Source organism: Thamnophis sirtalis, unplaced genomic scaffold (assembly GCF_051295495.1).
Source record: "Thamnophis sirtalis isolate CommonGarterSnake01/CBP01778 unplaced genomic scaffold, rThaSir2_p1.2 scaffold_1, whole genome shotgun sequence".
NCBI classification, from domain to species: Eukaryota; Metazoa; Chordata; class Lepidosauria; order Squamata; family Natricidae; genus Thamnophis; species Thamnophis sirtalis.
The window spans coordinates 39,465,590-39,488,675 of record NW_028261381.1 but is presented as its reverse complement, the minus strand read 5'-3'; the positions used below and the strand labels follow the sequence as shown (position 1 = coordinate 39,488,675).

General features: G+C 35.3%; 1 protein-coding gene across 1 annotated transcript in view; it reads left to right on the top strand.

Moving 5' to 3' along the window:
* The window catches only part of ARHGAP15 (Rho GTPase activating protein 15), a 464,603-nt gene that overhangs the window by 244,628 nt on the left and 196,889 nt on the right, over window positions 1–23,086 (top strand). The window contains exons 7-8 of the mRNA XM_087711786.1: window positions 5,079–5,177; window positions 7,266–7,389. Of these exons, the coding sequence (XP_087567912.1) occupies window positions 5,079–5,177; window positions 7,266–7,389 (223 nt within the window). The remainder of the gene's footprint in view (window positions 1–5,078; window positions 5,178–7,265; window positions 7,390–23,086) is intronic.

The window sequence follows — 23,086 nt, the reverse complement described above, 5'->3', positions numbered from 1 at the left end:
AATAGAATGCATACTGCTCCCAACAATACATACACTTCTGACATGTTTTCAAAAAATGCCAAATCCCTGTGTGTCTTTTAATTTAATTGAAATGTAATTCAAACCGAATTAATTAAGGAATAAGAAGTCTTGAAACCAACTTGATTGACTATGCAAATTGAAACTATTTTAATCAGAACCCATTTTTATTCTCCAAATTTTGTTGGAATTATTTTTGCATGAATTCGTTTTTCAACTATATGAATAATTTCATATCTTGAGACTAATTTTAAAACAAGAATAATTAAACTAACAATTTGGAATGCACAAATTCTAATTATTACTAGATGACAACAATACAATTAAAATAATTTGTGCCATTATCTAATAGTCTTCTGAATTTTTGCAACCCAGCCACAGCAGCAACAGTAGGAGATTATATCATAATACAATATGCAAATAAATAAATAAAACTTTTCCTTGAGTTAAACTTCATAAGTTCTCAGTTTGACAAGGAAGAAATTCACCCAGTAAATATTAGAAAGAATGATTCTCTGCAGCATGTGGAGAGAAAATATAACAGCATTTTTTCCAATGAGATTCTTGTCATAGATTCTGGGACAGAATAATAGTTAGACTGTCTCATATTTCCCCACCAAATAATTTCTAAAAGGAAAAGTGCTCCTAATATGTAATGATGGATACACCTATTGTTTTTCATATCCTACTTGTGAATTTTTCAACAGACGTATTTAGTATGGAAAAAAACCCAATACAATAGTACTGTAAGTAGATACGTTTCTATGGTCAAAAAATGAATTAAAATTTATCCTGCGATGAGCTTTTTTTTTAACTCTCTTTTCATGAGATGAAACAGAGAAGAAAGGAAGGAAGAAGAGAACTAGTACCTGGGCATCTAACATTGCAACCATAGAAACCACAATTTCTTTCTTCTCCCCTGACTCTATGCTTCACTTAATTTTATTGAGATTAGTTTAATTTATTTATTTTTAAATTGCAAGGAAAGCCAGAGTGCTATTGATCAAAATGCTTGTCTCAGACATAAGAATCTTATGGATATTTTTTAAAATATTAAATGAGACGAGAACTGCAGACCAATGGTCTGTCTAGAAGTGTGTCCAGCTGCCTTGAAAAATGACAGAGGTATACTCTGAGAGGATAAAGGTAAAATATATTTTTAATCTCCATTGAAGAAGCAAAAGAAATGTTGGAACAATCAAGAAAGTCCACTGAAAAAGATCACTGATTAGTTTCAAAATGTTACATGTAAGAGTACATGCTTTTCTCCCGTGCCTCAATCCTTTCTCTCTTTTTTGGCATATTTAAAATAAAAAGAGACAGAATATAATAAAGAGATACCACTGAGAAAACCACTAATCCGAACTGAGGCAGTGTCATGAATCAAGTTTGCCAATACGTATCAAATATTTCATATCAGTTTGTGAATAGATGACACAACTTCATGTAACTGATTCACAAATAAGAAATATATCCGTGCTCTTCTTGCCAAGATTTCAAGAGCTTTTCAGAAAGGGGGGGGGGGAGAAGAAATATAGGATTTGGTAAATTTCATTTATTTGGACCTCAAATTGGCATAGAGAATCAGTAATGGAGGGTAAAGGAATCTTCACTCAAAATCCCCCGTTTGAATGGATGCCGAAAGAAGACTGTCTTGTCCCTTATCCCTTATATAAAGTCTTCTGTTGAAATATCTTAATTCATTATGACTTTATATTAGAATGTATGCTTGGAAATGCTGGAATGCAAGAATGTGGAGGTATTTTTAAAGCTATTAAATCAAAAAGAGTGCAAACAAAATATTTAAAAAATCTGCTTTTCCTGGACACATTTGCAAATTTCCATTCGGACATCTCTCGTCCCTAAGTTTTCTTATTGGTGCTTGATAAGAAAGATGTTCAAACTTGCCTTAATATGAAGAGGTTTTTTTAAAAAAAAACAAAAAAAAACACCACATTATTTTGGGCTGTGACTGTAGATTCTTCGGGCAAAATCTGACATAATTTCTTTCTGAACTCTTTCCAAAGGTCTTAAAATGATATTGTTAGTAACGTAAATATGATTTAAACTATTATTTCAGCTATTGTTTTCTATCAGTGCATCTAAATAGGAAATATATAGAAGGGCCTATAAAAACTGCACTTTAACTGAATCAAAGTCAAATTTTTGGTAGCACTTATCTCCAAATGTCAGAGATGGAGAAAAAGAAAGTCAGTTGCTGAGAGTAATTAAGAAGTGGATGCATTTAAACTGTAGAGAGCAGTAGCAGTCTTCTTGAAACCGTCTAGTAACTCTGAAGATTATGAGAAACGGACTTGTTTGAGATACAGACAGTATTTTAAATGAATTAACTTTTCCCTGTTCTGTGATCTACTTTTGCTGATATAGTCATACATCACCAATTATATACAATGATTACAAACAACACATTAAAACAAACACTTTCAAAATGAATGTTGCTTTGCTTGTTAGCACTGAAGTAGCTTTTTTTTACATATCATAAGTATACATATTTTTATGCAATACTGAAATACTTGTATTTTAATAAAGCTTGAATTTAATCAATGGAAGAGTGAACTAAGTTACATCTCTCTTAAGGCTTCAAAATAAACTCACTAATTATGTTTTGTTTTTACTTTCAAAACTCCAAAATTTATATTAATAATTTACATGAAGTTGCACTGGAAGATACAAACTAGACTGGACTGACCATTGCATTTAGCCTAATTCATGTATCCCTCTCTCTCTCCCTCCCTCCCCCTCCTCTCTCCATGATTATAGTGATAGTGCTGCATTAAATATTTGAAAGTCGCCCAAAATGGAAATATGTAAACTTGAAGTGTGAGAGATATGACCCATCAGCTAGTTACCTTTGCATTACTGGTGAGCCCAGAAAACTCATGTAAATGGTTCCATACCCTTAAAAATATATATTTATCTTCCAGAATCACAGTCCCAAACAAGAATTAAATGCTTATTATATGTGCATTTCTCAAGTTCATTAAATATAGTGGCATTTTAAAATGATGTGACTAACACCCACTTTCCTCTAGTTTAAAATACACAGTGTACGTGAACACCTGTCTTAATCAATAGCTGCTTTTAAGATTTATGTAGTTATTTTGGAAGTTGGCATAACTGAGTAGAATAGGGCAAAATTTTCTGCTAGGAATATTAGGTATGTGTACTGTATATCTATGTTAATTGTCGAAAATTGCCTGAAAAGCCACAAGTCCATAGGAACATGTTAAGAACCTAAGTTATAGATGGAAGATATTAGGGAGGAATCAAAAGTTATGCCATCCAATAGTTCATTTTTATTTGATGTGGAAGCATGTTAAGATTGATACATGAGTTTTTAATGTGATATTAATACATCTTTTACTTATAATACCACTTGAGGGGGGAAACGCACCAACTGAAAGATCAAATGAGGGAACATATGTATTTATATTTTGTTAGCTTTTCCTATGTATTTGAATAAACAAGTTGTCATTCAAATAACACTGATGATATTCAACTCATCTAGGTAGAAAATAGGATTGATTGTTAATATTTATTTTAATTATATGTTGTTAACAGAACTCAATGTATGTTTGACAAATCTATATTCCTAATATATAATATTTGTGTGTTGTTATACATGAAATAAATAGAATATATTTCTTATTAAAAATGGAGATGCTCCTGCCAAATTGTCAAGCAGAAATAAATATGAGCAAAATATTTGTGTGAGGATTTTACATCTTTGTATAGTCATCCACATGCTGAGGCAATCATGTTCTGACATCAATCCCAAGTTTTCGTATTCTTTAAGGAACAATGAGATTCTTTATTGTATCTGCTACAAAAGATTAGCCTGGCTTATTCTCTATATATATACAAACAAAACCTGCTATCTCATAATAATGTGTGAATAAATTTGGTCAGATTAATTCTGTCAGTTTTATCCAAATCTTTTTTGTTTCTTTAAAGTCACTAACTGTTCCCCACAATGAGTTCGCCTCCAAAATTTGCTATATACAATATTCACTGGCACTGCATTCTGGTCATTTTGATGTTCTGCTAGTATTTGAATGTTCTTCTGTGATGACAAGTATTCAAATATTTGCTTTTGTTACTATTTAAGTCTGTCCACTATTTTCTGCTCTTTCTTTATGTGAGAGTTGGATTTGAGATCATTTCTAGTTAAGAGCATAGTCCGATTTTGCACAAATATTTTGTGCAACAGAACTTTTCTGTCTACTGTGTCACTCTGGCCTGCCAACTCTGTTGTAGAGGATCTCTTGAGAAGTCATAAAAGAAGGCCAGTCAAAATCCTCCACATTCTACTAATTAAAATACTTTGGGCAATGTAAAAAGTTGGTGGGATACTACCAGTATTTTAAGCATTTGTCTCCTGTGATGAGTAGGAATATGCTTGGTATAAGTCATATTCCTACTTAAATTTTAGTACTAAATGTTGTGAGTCTTTTTAATAGTACTTCATTATGTACTTCATAAATGTACTTCATTATTCGTCATATGAAACTTCACTACAATGAAGGAATTAGGAAAACAAATATAAACATTCAGCATAAGAAATTCAGACCATCATCCATGTTCATTTTAAGCTTCGTTTTAAATTTCTAGGACAAGCCTAAGATAGAATATTCCATTTTTCCTAGAAATGTTTTAGATGAAAATCAGTGCCACACCAATCTCAAAGGCAGCTTGTTCTAAAATGTTATTTGAGCAAATAGTATCAAGCAGACCAGCTGCCCAGATCAGTATGGACTGACATAATCTGCCAATCATGCAAGCTGTCCTGGAGCAAACACTTTAAAAAAATTGAATTTGCCTTATATTGATTTTTTTTATTTATGCATACATTTGCTGAATTTTAAGTAAAGAAATGTCATAGTAGCTTTTGTTGTGAAATACTTAATAGTTTGAAATAACAGAACCAGCTTTTTTGCTGATTTTAATTTTTATTTACAGAAGAGTTTCTGAGATGAATTGCACTGAAATAAAATGATGTAGCAAACGGTTTACTGATATGTCATTTTTCTCATTGTAAGGTCACAACAGTTTCAGGAAATGAGGTCCTTCTTCAATCAGATATTGACTTCATCATATTTGACTGGTTCCGTGCTATCAAAAACACAATTGACAGATTGGTATGCATTTATTTTAGATTTTGCTTTTATTAATTTTGCAATAATGTAAGGGGTTCATATGATTTTGCAGCAAGTCAAGTTAAAAATGCATCTCCCTTGTTTCCTTCGAATCAAGAAAAATACCTACATGCATCTGCTATTTAAAAATGCTTCTGAACTAAGTTATAATTTGAATAGGTTTTGAAAAAGATGGGGGTATCTTTTTTGAAATTATGATGATTAAATATGTTGTAAGGTAAACAATTATTAACAAATGCCATTTAACTTTCTCTTATTATGTCATTTATACTATATAGTGTTCGAGAGGACTATTAGTATGGTTGAATTTTTTCTCTATTATTTTCCTGTTAATTTCATTGAATAGAAAACATCTGATTGCTGTTCCTTCCTTCCTTCCTTCCTTCCTTCCTTCCTTCCTTCCTTCCTTCCTTCCTTCCTTCCTTCCTTCTCTCATTCTCTGACAGGTCTGTTTTTTTGACAATTGCTTCCCCCACCCAATTTCAGATTACATTTTTTTCTTAGGTGGTTTTCACCATCCCTATTATAAATTTCATATTTCACCCCTCCTAATTATGCTAAAACTTTTGGGGAGGATGTGTATTGTTTTGGCTTGTGAGAAGAAACACCCTTCTTGTATGTTTAATTAGATCTTGTCCAGACTGGCTTGGTGGTTATATGTTTCAGTGTATAACGTAGGCTTAAAAAAACCCCAATAAACAATTGAATAGGATATAAATGGTAAAGCTCTATAATATGAAAGTGCTGTAGCATGCTGTAAGATGATAATTTTTCAAGACTTTAAATGAAGTCTATCGGAAGCTGGCAGAACAATCTGACATTTAACAAGTTCAGTTGCTTGAATACTCCACTGACACAACATACTAAATTTGCAATTCCATATATTTTTACCTGGGAATGAGGCTTTGTGAACTAAGTGTCTGATAGTCTATCAGCTTAAGCTGCCAATACATCCACTAAAATGATTTCCAAAAAGGGGATGTAATATATTTGCTTTTCTTTAATGAATATATGAAACATAATAGTACATCTCTGTTCTCTAATACTGATTAAAACAACATAAATGTGTAAAAGAGACTATTATGGCTTCATACATACATGAATCTAAAATTAACAATATTTTTTTCATCTTATATTTTTATTTTAAATTCCTTCACGGGTTTGTTGTGATGAAATAACATAGTCTATCTAAGGACTGTAATTACGAATCTTCTTACTTTCAATTAATTCTACAGCACATATGAGCATATAGACGTCCAATGCTAACCAAGATTATACCCAAATGATGAAATGTGATTTGTGACATCATAACATATGTGCTTCCTTTTCATTTTTACACTGCAGTGTCTAAAAGGAAAATTTTCAATCACAATATACATTTCATTTCTTGTTCTTCTTTACCCCCATTTCCTAACAGAGACAGAACCAATTGCAATGTAATAATCTTAAAACACATTTAATCAATTCATTACATTCATTTATAGCCTTCTCCTAAGCCTAGTATTAGAAGTACACTAGGTTTCATACATTTATATGCACATAAATATAAATGAAGTTGTAACTGTAAGACCCAGAATAAATTCAGGTATCAGTTAACATAAATAAAATATGAAAATAATTTCTTACCTAGTTAAAAGCATAACTAAAAATTCAGTTGAAATTAAGGTCCTTTTCAATGAGTTCAAAGGATGGAATCAGAGAAAGGTAATTAAGCATGCAGTCAATATGTTTATGGAAATGGATTTTTCAAATACGTAACATTACTGAATTGTGCTCCATTTATGCCATGCACTTAAACCTAAAAAAAAAGATCTATGTTTTCAAACAAAAGTATGCAATATACCAATACCTGATATATTTTCATGTCTGATTTTAAGTTACATGTTTATAATAGCGCTGTGTGAAACACTTTCTAGAGTGGTGTCTTTAGATGAAATTTTCTTTTACCATGTACAAAAGTTGCTTTTTGTTGCTTTGTTTCCCTTTGTTTTGTTTTCTAAATTTCTGTTACTTTCATTAATCTACACAAAATGTTTCTCAGGATATTTTATATCATTTTTATCTTTCTAGCCTAAAGAGAAGAGTTACATATCAAAGAACAATGAGCTCAAAATTCAGAGATCTTCTAGTTCTGAATTACTGAGTATTCATGCCAACAGTAAGGAACCAAAAACAGAAAATAGAAAATCTTTAAGTAAGTAAAATTATTTGGGGTAATGAAAAGTTATAGATAACCTCCTGTTAGTAAGAGACAGTGTTCTATCTTGACTTTAAGACCCTCCAATGTTCCCCCACACAAAAAAAATTCTTTAGTTGTGACGGCTCTTGGAGAAAGGAAATGGGACCAAGAATTTATGGAGGGTGGAGTGATTAAAAATTCATGGCTTGCATTCAATGTGTGTTGGGTGCCAATTATGTTGGGTGCAGCATTAATGCATCATTAGGGAGCATGCATCAATTTGTGAATTCCTGATGCATCAGCACTGAATCCAAAATAAACAAGGCACCAATCTTGTTTAGTCTAACAGTGATAACATTGTTATACATACAAAATTAGCAATATTTTGGAGGACTATATTTCATCTCCCAGGTTCAGATGCAACATGTCATTAAATAGCAGGGGAACACTCTTGCCTTCCTATCTTTTTCTTGGATTTTCTAGAGAGATTTAGTTAGCAGTTGTGGAAAACAGGATGATGGATGTATGGCCTGATCCAGCAAAGCCTTTGTTATATTCTTAAAGATATAGATCTTTACATATAAGTGAAGTTATGGCAGAAACAGTTTGAAAGTATTTGAAAACATTGCTGATTGTTTACAAGATAATGATCTCTGTATCAATATGTAAAAAAAAATCCAGCTGATTTATTTCACAAACATTGAATGCCATCTTAAGCATAGAATCTGGGGAGTTCACAAGAAGGAGTAAGAAACAAAGAATAAAAACATGTACCATAAAATCAACAAAAAGCCATAAAATAAATGTAAGCTCAACATAAATTTAAACACCTACTGAACAGTTGTGTTTCACCATCCTACCCAACCATCTAAACTCAATAAAGCTGGTGAAAAAGATACCCTAGCACTAATGATGTTACCTAGTTTGGGTAATGAAATGTCTGCAAGAAAACAGTCAAGCTCAGAGAGCACTAAGGACCCCTCATTTCAATCCCGAGCCACAAATATTCTCCTTTATTGAAGATACTCTTGATTTCCTTCTGAAAGAGTATCAAGTAGGGGAGGAAGGAACATTTCACTGGTGTTGAGACAACCTCAAAAAAAAAAAAACCCCAATTCTTTGACTAGAGTCTCTTGAATATTCAATGCAAGAGAATCACAACCATATTCTCTTGGGTAAAATTCATAAGATCAGCAGACTCCAGTTAGTGAAGATAATGAGGATCTGTTCCATAAAGGGTTTTATAGGAAATGCCAGCATTTTGAATTCCATGTTGTACCAAATATATAGGTCCCCTATGAACTTTATTGGTGAGCAGATCATAAGAATGTTACCTGAATTAAGAAAATGGGAAATGGCCAATGCATCGATCCACCTCCAGGGCTACATATCCCATAATACCACCAGATATTCTGCATATACATTTTCTCCTAGGGAACTTACTGAGATACAAAAAGCCAGCATTCCTCACACTTTTTAAGAGAGGTCAAGTATATGAGCTCCTATGTGGAGTCCTGTCAAGCAGACAGAGGGAAGGAAATGGGAGAAGAGAAACTGCAATGAGTAGCTCAGGATCATCTTGACTCTGGCAGCAACTCTGCTGTATTTTGTTCAGCATGTTGTTCCTAGCAAGGTGCCATTGTAAGAGGGCAGATGAACATAAAGACGAAGAAGGTAACATCTGCTTTCCTTAGCCACTTAGTGTCAGCTTTCAGATGCAATGCATTTCTGCAAGATGGTTAACTCAGCCAGCTCTACCTATACTTCAATTAGTTGAGAAGCTAAACGAGACAAATTCGACAGCTGATGGAGGCTGTATCAAATACCCCAGCATTTTAAGAGTAAATAATATTGAATGTATTTATTGTTCTGGCAATCAACATTTTATCTAACGTGTTCACATTAGGATGTAAATCTGACTCCTTTTCAGTCTTGCTAAAGATACATTTGTCTCTCCTTTGTTCAACCCTACTTAAAAGTGGCTCATGGAGAACAGCTCCAATCCATGGGCCCCTACCTCTTTGCCATTTTTTCTGGCAGGAAGCCATTAAACTGTCTCACCATTTGTTGTTGTCTTTTATGCTTCTTGGCATCATAATTCTAACATCTCTTCAGTAATGATTTAGAAGACAGATCAAGTTCCCACCAATGAGATAAAGTTAGCAGACAACCCAGCACTTGAACCACAAAAAAAGTTGTGAGGAGCCCCTGCCGTGCTGAAACTTTCTTTTTTAAAAGGAAGAACAATCCACTGTGAACTTGCATGGATTTCAGCTTTGTGTGTATGTTTATACAGCGTAGCTTGAGTTGCCTTAAAAATATGTATTTCGAATTTTCTTTTGGCCCCTCGAGAGGGAGTAATTATGTGGAATTGGAAAAATGTTAGCATTTGCTTACTTATTAGTAGTCAAAGCACAAATTGTGTTGTCAGTTTTTTGCCTTTGGCTTTCCATGCCCTTAATGTTCACACCAGTATCATTGCCAGAATTATCAGCAGCCAGAGCCAAAATTGCTTTAAAAAAGGCCTGAGAAGTGGTAATGACACATTGTTAGCAGTTAACAGGTGGTCGTTCCATTGTCCAGTTTGACTGCAAAGCTCAAGACAATGCATCCAGGATTTGTGAGAGGGCATTTTAAAAGAGTTTTTAAAAAGAGGAATAGTTGTGTTTCCTGGCTAGTCTTTGGAAACTAAGGACTGAAGAACAAGATCATACTTAAAGTAAAATGAATCAGAAATCAGCTTCCGATTTAAGATTAGAAATGACATTTCTATGTTTCATATTCTTTCTTCCCTCTCTCCTTATATTAAAGGCTGGGATTTGGCCATATCAGGCTTCTATAGTATTCAACCTTCCCATTTCTGTAACTGAAAAGTAGACTCAAAAGAACACTTGGATGTTATTACCTGGTGTATGCATATGCGTATGGGACGTGGTGGCTCAGCGGCTAAGATGCTGAGCTTGTCGATCAGAAAGGTCGGCAATTCGGCAGTTCGAATCCCTCGTGACATGCGATGGAGTGAGCTCCCATTTCTTGTCCCAGCTTCTATCAACCTAGCAGTTTGAACGCATGTAAAAATGCAAGTAGAAAAATAGGGACCGCCTTTGGTGGGAAAGTAACAGCATTCTGTGCACCTTTGGTGTTTAGTCATGCTGGCCATGTGGCCATGGAGACCTCTTCGAACAGCGCTGGTTCTTTGGCTTTGAAACAGAGATGAGCACTGCCTCCTAGAGCCAGGAACAACTAGCAAATATGTGCAAGGGGAACCTTTATCTTTTATGTGTTTGCATCTCATCCTCCTAGTTAACATCCTCCTAAGTTACATCTCCTCCTCCTCCTAAGCTGCATCTCATCCTCCTTCTGAAGTTAACAGGGTGAATTATGGATGCATGTAAAATGTGCTGGATTACTGTAAGTGTTTAAAGAATCCTTATTGGGGCTGTATCATATATTCTATGCAAGAGTATGTTCTTAGAGAGCCAGGGTGGTGTAGTGGTTAAGGCATTAAGCTGGAAACTGGGAGTCTGTGAGCTGTAATCTCACCATAGGTGAAAAGCCAGCTGGGTGACCTTTGGGCCAGTCAGTCTCTCTCCATCTTAGGAAGCAGGCAAGGGCAAACCATTTCTCTAAACTTTGTTCAAGAAAACTCCAGTGATTTCTCCAGGTAGTTGAAGGAGTCAACACTAACTCAATGGCACACACAAAATATGTCTCCCACTGTGCATATGTTTAATAATTGAAAAATGGATGGATGCTAGCATGGAGAAATAATTGCAAATAAAGGAATTGTATACTTGACTATATCACTCTTTTCTGTTTTCTAAGGCTTTAACTTGGTCCGGTATTTTGCTAAGTCTTTTCATCCGTAGGTAGGGGAAGGAGAGGCCCAAGCAGGGATCAAATTAATAAGATAAATGGTTGAAGCATTTTCCTATCCACAACTATTATTCCGCTCACAAAGACTGCTCTAAAAAGGCTACAAACTGACAGAAAAAAATAAATAAGATTCATGTATTAATGTGCATCTTATCCTAAATTACTGAACATGTTTTTTTAAAGAAAACCTAAATATGTTTCTTAAATATATGGGTAGACCCACAGTTTATTATTAATTGAAACCTATCCAACTATAAATGGATTTCCAACTCTATTTCCAACTTCCAAAGCTGATAAACATATTTTACATTATTTAAACATGCATATTTGTATACATATGTATATTTGCACGAAGCTATTTCTTGACTCAAGAACAATTAAACAGTTATCATACAATGATTACAAGTGAAGGTCAGTTCAACAAAAGCTTATGATTTTCTTCACACTTCCATCATTCTGATTTTCTTCTCAGTTTTTATGCTACAATATTTCTTTACAGGTAAATGCAATTTACTACTATTTAGAGATATTCAGTGGCAATTCAGTGGCTATTATACCTTCAACAAGATATATTGTAGTTCCTATTCAGAAGCATAGTAAATTAATTATTTATCAGACATTATTCCTTTGTACAGAACCTAATTAGACAGAAATCCTGGAGCACAGTGAGAGTTAAACAGGAAAGAATTTGGATTCCAGAGATGACCATTAATTTACCATCTTAATGCTATAATTTTACTTAGAAGTAAATAGTCTTTGGCTGGGATTCTAAAAAAAAATGCATTTCTTAAGCTCTTCCTTTTCTGCAACTGCTGCAGCTCAAGCAAGAAACCATTAAGTTTGTAGGTGCTTCTTGCTTAGGGAAAACTACCTTGCACATTTTAATATTTTCATAGGAATTACAGTGTCCTTGGATCTTAAGGCATTTGGATATATCCAGCTTTAAGTTATTCTGGGTGGGAAGTAGTGTAAGAAAGCTTTCATTCGAAATAAATTCAACCTAACAATAAGCTGTTCTGCTTCTCTGATTTCTTCCAATATCCTTTACTTGGGTTCTGATTTTGGATTGCTTCTCAATCCTGCCTAGGTTAACCCAAATTTTGAACCAGCTGGATGGATTGTAGATGCCCCATGACCATGTTGGCAAACCTTTTCGGCACCGAATGCCAAAACGGGAGCACGCGTGTACACACGGGAGAGCACCAGAAACCAGAAGAGCAGTTCCCCAGTGCGCATGCTGGGAAGCTGAGCTTTTGGTTTCCAGCATGCGCATGCGCACTGGTCATCTGATCTTCCAGTTTCTGGTGGGCATGCACACGCAAAGACCAGTTGGCTGCATGTGTGCGCTGGAATCCAGAAGAGCAATGGGCAATGGGTGGCGTGTCCATTTAGATGGCTCTGTGTGCCACTTCTGGCACAAGTGCTATAGGTTTGCCATCACGGCCCTATGATGACTTATTCAGAGCTTTTTTTAAAAAAAATACATCTATCCTTCATCTTCTCTTTCCTAAACTTCAGTGACAATGAATGGAGTTTCTACAGTCCATTCTTTGTGAATCCATATATCAGGTTCCAGATGAATGCCCTGCATGTATTTTACAAAAAACAGCAATATCAGGAACTATAGTAGCTATATTTCTTAAAAGATCTGAGTGCTGCTGAGAATGTTTGCAGTCCCTAAGACTTGAAACATGAGGTTTCTACAATAATAGAAATGCAACTGGAATCCACCCAATTTAAAGTTGGATTTATTTCAAACATCCCCTGGATGGATTCCAAATTCTTTTGATTTTATTGGGATCAGTTTTGAACTGTAGTAGGGGATTCTCCCATCATTTCTTTCCAAAATAACCCTCTCATTTACTTTAGTAAGAAGCTAATTTTACATTTTTGGTTGGAACTCTAAAGTGATACAGATCTGTTTTACACTGAGTCAGACGCCTAACACAATTATATTGACTGGCTGGCTGCAAGTCACCATAGTTTCAAGAAAGTGTTATTCCAGACCTACCTGGGTTGCTGCAGAAGAAACGTGATCATTTTGCCTAGAAAAAAAGGGTTTTGGTAATACTTATCTGAACTGGGTGGATATTTAATGGCCAAGCATGTATTGCTTGGATCCTTCTTTCTTCCACCCATTGTTATGATAAAAGAACTACTTTAAATGTTCTGGATCAAGACCAAGCTATGAATAACCACCTCTCTTCCCTTCAGTATATGCATGTTTGTCCCCACCCACCCACACACACACCCAATGAACGCAAAGGGCTTTCCTAGAAAGATGAGTGCCCTTTAGCTAGTGATTTATTTATTAGTAATCTGGGATACAAGATTATCAGGCTTGCTAATAAAAAACACAGCCCAAAAGCAGTATACTTCTAGCCTGTTCCTACCATTTGAATCTGGAATTGTATTTATTTAAATTCTTTCAAGTGCTTCATGAACATTTCTGAAGTATTATTTTTATCTCAAAAGGAACAGAAATATGTTTGAAGAAACAAAACTATTTCCTAGGGTGGTGGCACAGTTGTCTGCATCACATTTTGCATTTATACCACAAGAGTGTAGCACACAAGGTGGGATCTCTTCCTTATTCTCTTGCTCTATTCCCAATGGATCCTGCTAATGTGCTGTAGGAAGTCTCCTAATTTCCCAGAGCAGATGTGAAGGAGAGAGAGTGTAGGGGTAGCAACAGTGAGGAGTTTATATTATTTTCATCAAGCATTTCCATCCTGCTCATGAATGTTCAGAATGTAATACCTGTAGTCCACAACTTACATTTGGTCACATAGTGACCATTGAAAGCTACAACAGATTCTCCAAAAGCTATTTGTGACCCAGTTTTGAAGTTCAGACATCATTCCCCCTTGCAGCCACATAATGGCATTTTGGGTGCTCACAATCACCCCACATTCATGGGCATTTGCAGCACCCTGAGGTCATGCGCCTATGATTTACAATAGTTCTGCTGGAAACTGGCATTTATTTTCGGTATCCAGCCAAAAAAAAAAAAAACCACCCTGGGCCATAGCTAACAATGAGTTTGCCTAATGACCACGGGGCTCACTTAATGACTGTGATGTTTGTTTAATGACTGCAGTGTCTGGTTCATAACCACCTTCTTTGCTTAATGACCACCTTGAAAAAGTTTATAAAATGAGGTCATGGGGTGACCCACTTTAAAACCTTCATGACTTATGACTGTAATTGCCAGACTCAATTACGATCATAACTCGAGGACTACCTGTATAGCTCTCTATTATTATTATTATTATTATTATTATTATTATTATTATTATTATTATTATTATTATTATTATTATTATTATTATACAATTGTATCACAGCGGCCAGTTGTTTCGCCGGATTTGGCATTGGTTACTAGTCGGGCCCCACCCAGGGGCCTAGGACGTCGTAACGTATTTTCGTAATATGCGTGCAGATCCAAGCAGTGCGGCTTTTTGCATTTGACTGATGGTGATTTTGTCAATTTTTAACTGTTTTAAATGTAATTCCAGTGCTTTTGGAATAGCACCCAGTGTGCCAATTACCACTGGAATTACCACTGCTGGTTTGTGCCATAGTCGTTGAATTTCGATTTTTAAGTCCTGGTATCTTGCGATTTTTTCATGTTCCTTCTCGGCGACCCTGCTATCACCTGGTATTGCGATGTCTATGATTGTGACCTTATTTTTCTCAACCAGTGTGATGTCTGGTGTATTATGCGCCAGTATTTTTTTGGTTTGTATACGGAAATCCCACAAGATCTTGACCATCTGATTTTCGGTGACTTTTTCAGGCTGATGTTCCCACCAGTTTGTTGCTGTTTTAATATTATAATTTTTGCACAAATTCCAATGGATCATTTGTGCTACTGAATTGTGCCGCAATTTATAATCAGTCTGCGTGATTTTTTTACAGCAGCTGAGTATGTGATCAACAGTTTCGTCAGCTTCTTTGCAAAGTCTGCATTTGGCATCATCAGAGGATTTTTCGATTTTGGCCTTAATGGCATTTGTGTGGATAGCTTGTTCTTGCGCAGCCAGGATTAGTGACTCTGTTTCTTTCTTTAATGTACCTGTTTTTAACCATAACCAAGTTTGTTCACTGTCCACTTTATCTTTTATTTTTTCCAGAAATTGACCATGCAGTGCTTTGTTCTGCCAACTCTCCATTCTTGATTTTATCACATCTTTTCTGTATTCTTGTTTTGTCTGTTGGGCCTTCAGTAGATTTTTGTTCTTTACTTCGATTAATAGATGTTCTTGACTTTCTTTTAAATAATCAGCCAGTGCATGTTTTTCTTCTTCAACTGTTTGCTTCACTTGTAATAATCCTCTGCCACCTGATTTTCGGGGCAGATATAGTCTATCAGTATCACCACGTGGATGTAAACTGTAGTGCATTGTCATTAGTTTCCTGGTTTTTCGGTCCAAAAGGTCCAAATCAGCTTGTGTCCAGTTAACTATGCCAGCTGTGTATCTTATAACTGGTATTGCCCAGGTATTTATGGCCTTGATTGTATTTCCACCATTCAATTTAGATTTCAAAATTTTCCTAACTCTGTTGGTGTACTCTCGTCTGACAATAGTTTTTACTTCTCCATGCTTGATGTTATCCAACTGCAGAATGCCTAAGTATTTGTAGGCTTCATTTTCTTTGCATTTAATTAGTTGGCCATTGGGCATTTCAATTCCCTCAGATGCAGTGATTTTGCCCCTTTTTATGGATACAGTGGCGCATTTTTCCATGCCAAACTGCATTGAAATATCGGTACTGAATACTCGGACTGTATTTGTTAATGATTGGATTTCTATTTCTGACTTTCCATAGAGTTTCAAATCATCCATATATAGTAAATGCGAAATTTTTTCAGCTTTTTTTGGCTGTTTGGTAGCCTAATTTCATTTTTTTTAAGATTACTGATAGTGGGATCATTGCGATGATGAAGAGAAGAGGTGAAAGTGAATCACCCTGGAAAATTCCTCGCTTGATATTAACCATTCCGTAGCTCTCATTTCCTACTGCCAACTCAGTTCTCCATTGTTTCATTGCCTTTTCAGTAAAGGATGTAATATTTTTGCTAATGCCAGTTGTTTCTAAGCATTTTATGATCCAACTATGTGGCAGTGAGTCAAATGCCTTTTTGTAATCAATCCGACCATATTCAAGTTCGTTTTTCTGTTCTTACAATTTTCTAATATCATTTTATCAATTAGAAGTTGATCTTTTGTGCCCCTGCTCCTTCTTTTGTTGCCTTTTTGCTCTACTGGCAAGATGTTGTTTGTTTCCAAATAATCCATCATGTTATCTGCAATAATGCCTGTGAGTAATTTGAAGGTTGTTGGCAAGCATGTTATTGGTCTATAGTTTTCAGGTGTTGTTCCTTTAGTTGGATCTTTCTGAATCAAGTATGTTTTTCCAGTTGTCAACCATTCATCAATTTGGCCCTTTTGTAAAATTTCATTCAGTTGCCTGGCCAATATTGCATGTAAACTGGTCAGATATTTGAGCCAGAAACCATGTAATTGGTCCTTTGCAGGTGATGTCCAATTCTTTACCTTTTTAACTCGATTTTTGACCATCTCAGTTGTTATTTCTAATACTTGCATTTGTTTGTTGCCAATGCTTTTATCAAAGTCATGTATCCACTTTGCTTCCTTGTTGTAGTCCTTTGCATTTTCCCACAATTCTTTCCAGAATTCAACTGTGGCCTGTTTTTCTGGTTTTTCACTTTTGGTGTCACCATTTACATTAAGACTTTGATAAAAACGCCGTTGGTCTGATCGAAATTGCTGATTTTGTTTATATTGGATGATTTGTGCCTCATATCTTTCAATTTTTCTAGCTGTTGCTGTTATCTGCTGTTTTACAATCTCTACAGCTTCATTGATGTTTCTTGTATCCAATCTATATCTCCTGATTAGCCGATCTATGATTTTGTTGTTTTTAAGCCGTTGCTCATGCATGTTCTTTAAGTTACTAGCATCTGCCCTTAATTTTTTTATTTTTTGTTCTAAACGGATTTTCCACTTTGGCTTTGATGCTTTTTCTGTTGTATGACTAGGTACTTTAATTTTGATGCCTAGTTCATTAGTGACTATTACAGCTGCGCTGTACATTAACTGGTTTGTTTCCAAGATGGATCCTGGTTCAATTGTTGAAAACACTGCATTAACCATTTTCATGATAGGGGCCAAAATTTTCTTCGGCACAGTTTTTAGTGATGGTAAACGTTGCCTTTCCTCATTAAGCAGAAAATGCTCCATGATCTTATTCTTCAATTCTTTTTGAGTTAGTTCATCAGTTGGTTCAGTGATAACTGGTTCTAGTGGTGGTGATGTTATTTCCTTCCCAAGAGCTTCTTCTGGGAGTTCTACTATAATGTCTTTAGTTGTGTCTTGAATATCAGTTATTTCCGCTTGTGATATTGTTTTTTGGGTTTTGCAATTTGCCTGAATTTCCTCATGTTCAACTTCACTAAACACTTTATTCCGTATAATAATAGGCCATTGTTGTTGTTGTTGTTGTTGTTGTTGTTGTTGTTATTATTATTATTATTATTATTATACAATTGTATCACAGCGGCCAGTTGTTTCGCCGGATTTGGCATTGGTTACTAGTCGGGCCCCACCCAGGGGCCTAGGACGTCGTAACGTATTTTCGTAATATGCGTGCAGATCCAAGCAGTGCGGCTTTTTGCATTTGACTGATGGTGATTTTGTCAATATTTAACTGTTTTAAATGTAATTCCAGTGCTTTTGGAATAGCACCCAGTGTGCCAATTACCACTGGAATTACCACTGCTGGTTTGTGCCATAGTCGTTGAATTTCGATTTTTAAGTCCTGGTATCTTGCGATTTTTTCATGTTCCTTCTCGGCGACCCTGCTATCACCTGGTATTGCGATGTCTATGATTGTGACCTTATTTTTCTCAACCAGTGTGATGTCTGGTGTATTATGCGCCAGTATTTTGTCGGTTTGTATATGGAAATCCCACAAGATCTTGACCATCTGATTTTCTGTGACTTTTTCAGGCTGATGTTCCCACCAGTTTGTTGCTGTTTTAATATTATAATTTTTGCACAAATTCCAATGGATCATTTGTGCTACTGAATAATAATAATAATTATTATTATTATTATTATTATTATTATTATTATTATTATTATTATACAATTGTATCACAGGGGCCAGTTATTATTATTATTATTATTATTATTATTATTATTATTATTATTATTTTGTATACTAAGGGGCCTTTTTGTATACTAAGGACAAATTCATATATTGCTGTTGTGCTATGAATGTGGCTTCTTCAAGGATAAAGGAGAAGTCCTTGAGGATTTTATTCCTCTAGTCATAGCTGACTCTAGGGGTAATGCTTATCTCTATTTCAAGGCCATTGAGCCAGTGATGTCTGAAGACATTTCCATGGTCATATGGCCATTATGACATCACAGAGCACTATTACCTTTCCACCAAAGTGGTACCTATTTATCTACTTGCATACTTTTGGAGTGCTAGGTTGGCAGGAGCTGGGGCGAGGACAGGAGCTCACCCCATCACGTGGGGCTCAGGTCACGAATCTGGGTGCTGGCTTTCCAGTCAACAGACCCAATGTCTAAACTACTGAACCACCAAACCAATAGTGTAATTCAGCCAGTTCTATTCTGTTTGGGCTAACTGGTAGTGGTGGCAGCAGGAGGCTCTGCCCATCTGCGTGGACATCATCATGTCCTGTTTTTGAAGCTCAGTGCATGTGCTCACATTTGTGAACTGGTAGTGAAGGTAAGTTGATTTCACCCTTGCACCACACCTCTTTTTCTCTTTTTCAAGGATGGAGCTAGTATATTGAGCAAAAGAAATATCAGATCATTTGTTCCCATATTTATCTTGCCTTACAAATGAAAAGGGTTCCAGGACAGCTAGCTAGTACAGTATAACCATCAAAAGAAATGCAGTCCTTGCTTATAGGCTTATAAGACATAAGAGAAAGAAATATAGGGAAATTAGAAAAAAAATCTTTCTAATGAAAGCTGAAACAGAAAGTGATTAAAGGAAAAAATGCTTGAACACGCTCAGTGTTTCTATCACTTCGTCTCTCTCAGAACTATGTTGAAACCAATCCATGGTCATCTCCTTGTCCTAATCAGCCATCTTCCATATATCTTTAGCATATTGTCTGCATTATATCCCACCCTTGCCCACCCCCACAGTTACTCTTTATGAAGAAAAGTAGCAATGTCACAAGAAACTCAGATGGATCAAACAGAAGTTAGTGTCTGAATAGTATAGCAATTTTATGAATGTTCCTTGTAGCTATGGGGAGTGCGGGGAATTCTATATGCTCTTTATCGTGAGCAGCCTAATCAATTGATGATGCATATGTTGAAGTTATATCGTTTAGTCCCACATCATCTTGACTGTGATGGCATGGTTATTTCTTTGGGTGCTATTATTATGGAGTTATCACCAATCTTCACCAATGTCCATGTTATACTTCTTAATAAGTGTTACTTGAGCCAAGTAGAATGGTACTCTATCACAAGGGGCATTTCTATTGATAGAATCAAGAAAATATTGGCAAAGCAGCTCTTTGGTACAAATACAAATACCATTTTAGGGATATTGTATTATGATGCTACATGTATGTCCTTAACCTGAGAAATAATAGAAATGTAAAGTTTCATGCTATTTTTACTAGATCATCTTCTGTGATTATGATTGATTATTTCTCTGCCATCCATTCTTTTATACAATCATAAGTAATAATTACATAGTAATATCAATTTTTCCATCACTCTGTAATATTTTTTAAAGGGCATCAATTTGTTTTGAGCCAAAATGTAATTATATAGCATTCATATAAACGTTTTGTGGAAAAAGCTATATTTACTGAAACATTCAAATTTTGGTCCTACAGGAGGTTGATGTCAATCTCTCTTTTTTTTAGCACTGTTGTTAAACAATGGCCTACTTTTGTTAAAAGCAGAGCCATTAGACAACTATTATCATTCGTACAATTATATAAGAGCAATATTTTTCATAGTATTTAACAGAAGGTCTTTATTACTTGGTTAATATGAGTGGGTTACTCCATTACAGTATGGTAATGTAATAGTATAATATGACTTCTGTTATGTCAACTACATTAATACATAGGCTATAATATTTATTCATGCTGCATCCAGAATATCCAGAATATATAGGTTCACATATACTCCCAATCTTCTTTTCCTCCCACCATTACAACAGGCAACCAGGGAGAAACCAGGGAGCACAAGGACGTAACTTAGAAAAAGATGGAATTATGGAAGGTTTCATAAGTGCTCTCTTTCTGGGAGCTGCTGTGGCCCTCCAGTGGCCAGTAGAGCTGGTAGCAGATTTGGACAGTGAAGAGGTTGGGGAGGAACATAGGCCACTCCTGGAGTCTGGGGAAGGCTCTGATGAGGGCCCTGTGTCGGAAGCAGAGAGGGGGCCAGGGCTGAATGCCATTTATCAGCTGCCTTCAGAGTCAGACATCAGTGAGGCAAATGAAGAGTTGGAGCCTGTTCCCAGTGTGCACATGCACAGAGTTGCCAGACAAAGGGAACAGCTAAAGAACAAGGGTTGATTTGGGAGTAAGGCCACAGGTGGATGATGCATGGCCCCTCCCAGAGGAAGTAAAAGAGGAGCGAACAGGGAGTGGAGTTTGCAGGAGACAATTAGTTTGCTTAATTGGTTCATCACTCTCCAAGACTCTTGCAAATATCGGCCTGGCAGCTCTCCAAGCCAGATAAGGTCTGTGACTGTAAATCCTCCCTTGAAAGACTTTGTTGGATGTGAATAAGAAGAATTCACAGTGAATTAATAAAAGGGGTTTTTATCGGAACAAGAAGTTTGCTTCATAGTCTTGGGAAGCCTAGGTCAGAACAGGAACTCAAAGTAAGACTGCCTGCCTTTGAATCTGATACACTTCTTATAAACTCTCAGATTTTAGAAAATTATTATGTATTTTTAATAAAGGGAGCAAACTTGAGAATTTGAATGCAAATAGTTGGGGGTGGGGGGAGAAACTGCAGTCATAGCATTTACCCAACTTACAATTGCCTGAAGTGGCCTCGTATTGCAAACATTATTGTCGCATTCTAATTAAAAGTAAACGGTTGTTGCTTTATGAGTATAGTGCAGTGGCAATAATTTGTTCTCTCAAGTTCTTTTGTTCGTTGGGAGTACATAAGAGTACACATTAATTTGACTAAAGTTTTCATTATTTCACTATTGTTGTCACTCAGGTATATATTACTTTTATATAACAGAAGAATGAAAAATGTGTCTAATTTTGAATTAGATATTGTGTTGGCATTTAAGTGGCAGTGGTAAGCAATGTAAGAGAGGATTAGTCAAAGAATACCTTGGCCATAGATTGCTATCGTTGGTTTATTCCTCCTTTTCCAGTAACAACCTCTCATCTCTGACTTTGAAACCTGAACAGTTTTAAACTGGGTTCTTGTTTCAGTGGCTTAATCCCCTTTCATAAATCATGTTCAAGTGCTGGAATAATTTGCACATCATTTAAGAATATTTACTTTGAAACATTCACCTCAAGCCTTTTTTGTATATCCTTTCTCTCTAAAGATTTGTAGTATTGGTTTTGTTCTCTGAGGTATAAAAGACCTGGGCAAACTTTATTCCTGTTGTTTCAAGATTAGTGAAATAAAATGCATATTTATTCAACAGGGAGCCAAAGAGGCTTTTCATAAGGATGATCATACACAGAACCCTAGGGAATGGTATAATACACAATGCCTGCCTTAAAAATCTCTCTAGACTTGTTCAAAACGGTATTGAATGACTTAAGTTCAAAAACATAAAGGATCTACAAATACATTCTTTCTAAATATATTTTATCTTTGTTGTGAAGGAGAGAGCTGTATATTCTTAATAAAAAAATGAACTCAATATTGGTGAAATCTGTATAGCAAACTGTAGAAAGGAATATTTCAAACAGTTCCTCTAAAGTGAAGGATTATTAAGTACAGTCGTCCTGCCTTGTCCAGTATTGTAAATATCTATTATAATTGTTTAGTTACACCTATAATCTTGTAAAAGGATATTTAAAATGGTTTCATGTTTCGTTAAATTGTATTTTATATTTATACAACTCAGATTTATACTATTTTCTATTTGAGCCTGTAGGATAGAAAATTCCTATTGCCACTGAAAGAGCTTCTTTAAGCAATCATTTATATCCATATGCTGCAATTTGCAGGATAAGTAATGTTAGAGGATTCCAAGATTAATCATTTGCATTTTCTCTCTGTGTGTGTTAAAATGTCCCAGTACTGGAGGTGAGAATATAAACTTCTAGCTCCATGTTTGGTTCTTGCATATAACGCCAGTGTGTCTAATGGTTGCAGTGTGGATAAGACCAGAGAGACTCCATATCAAATGCTAATTCATCCATCAAAGTGATTGTGTAATCTTGAGCTGGTCACTTTTCCCCCTTGAGACTAAGAATACAAGGGAACAATGTTTGCCCTCTTCAGTTCCATAGAAGCAAGATTGGATCCAAATAATATAAACATATATATATATATATATATATATATATATATATATATATATATATATATATATATATATATATATATATATATATATATATATATATATATATATATATATATATATATATATATGTTTATATATATATATATATATAATATCATGCAATTTGATGATGACAGTTGATAGATAATCCAGCTTGAATAGGCTTCAGATTCAGAAATCTGAAATGTAGATGGGCAAAATGTATACAATATGAAAGACCTGATTCCAGCTCCCTAGTGAC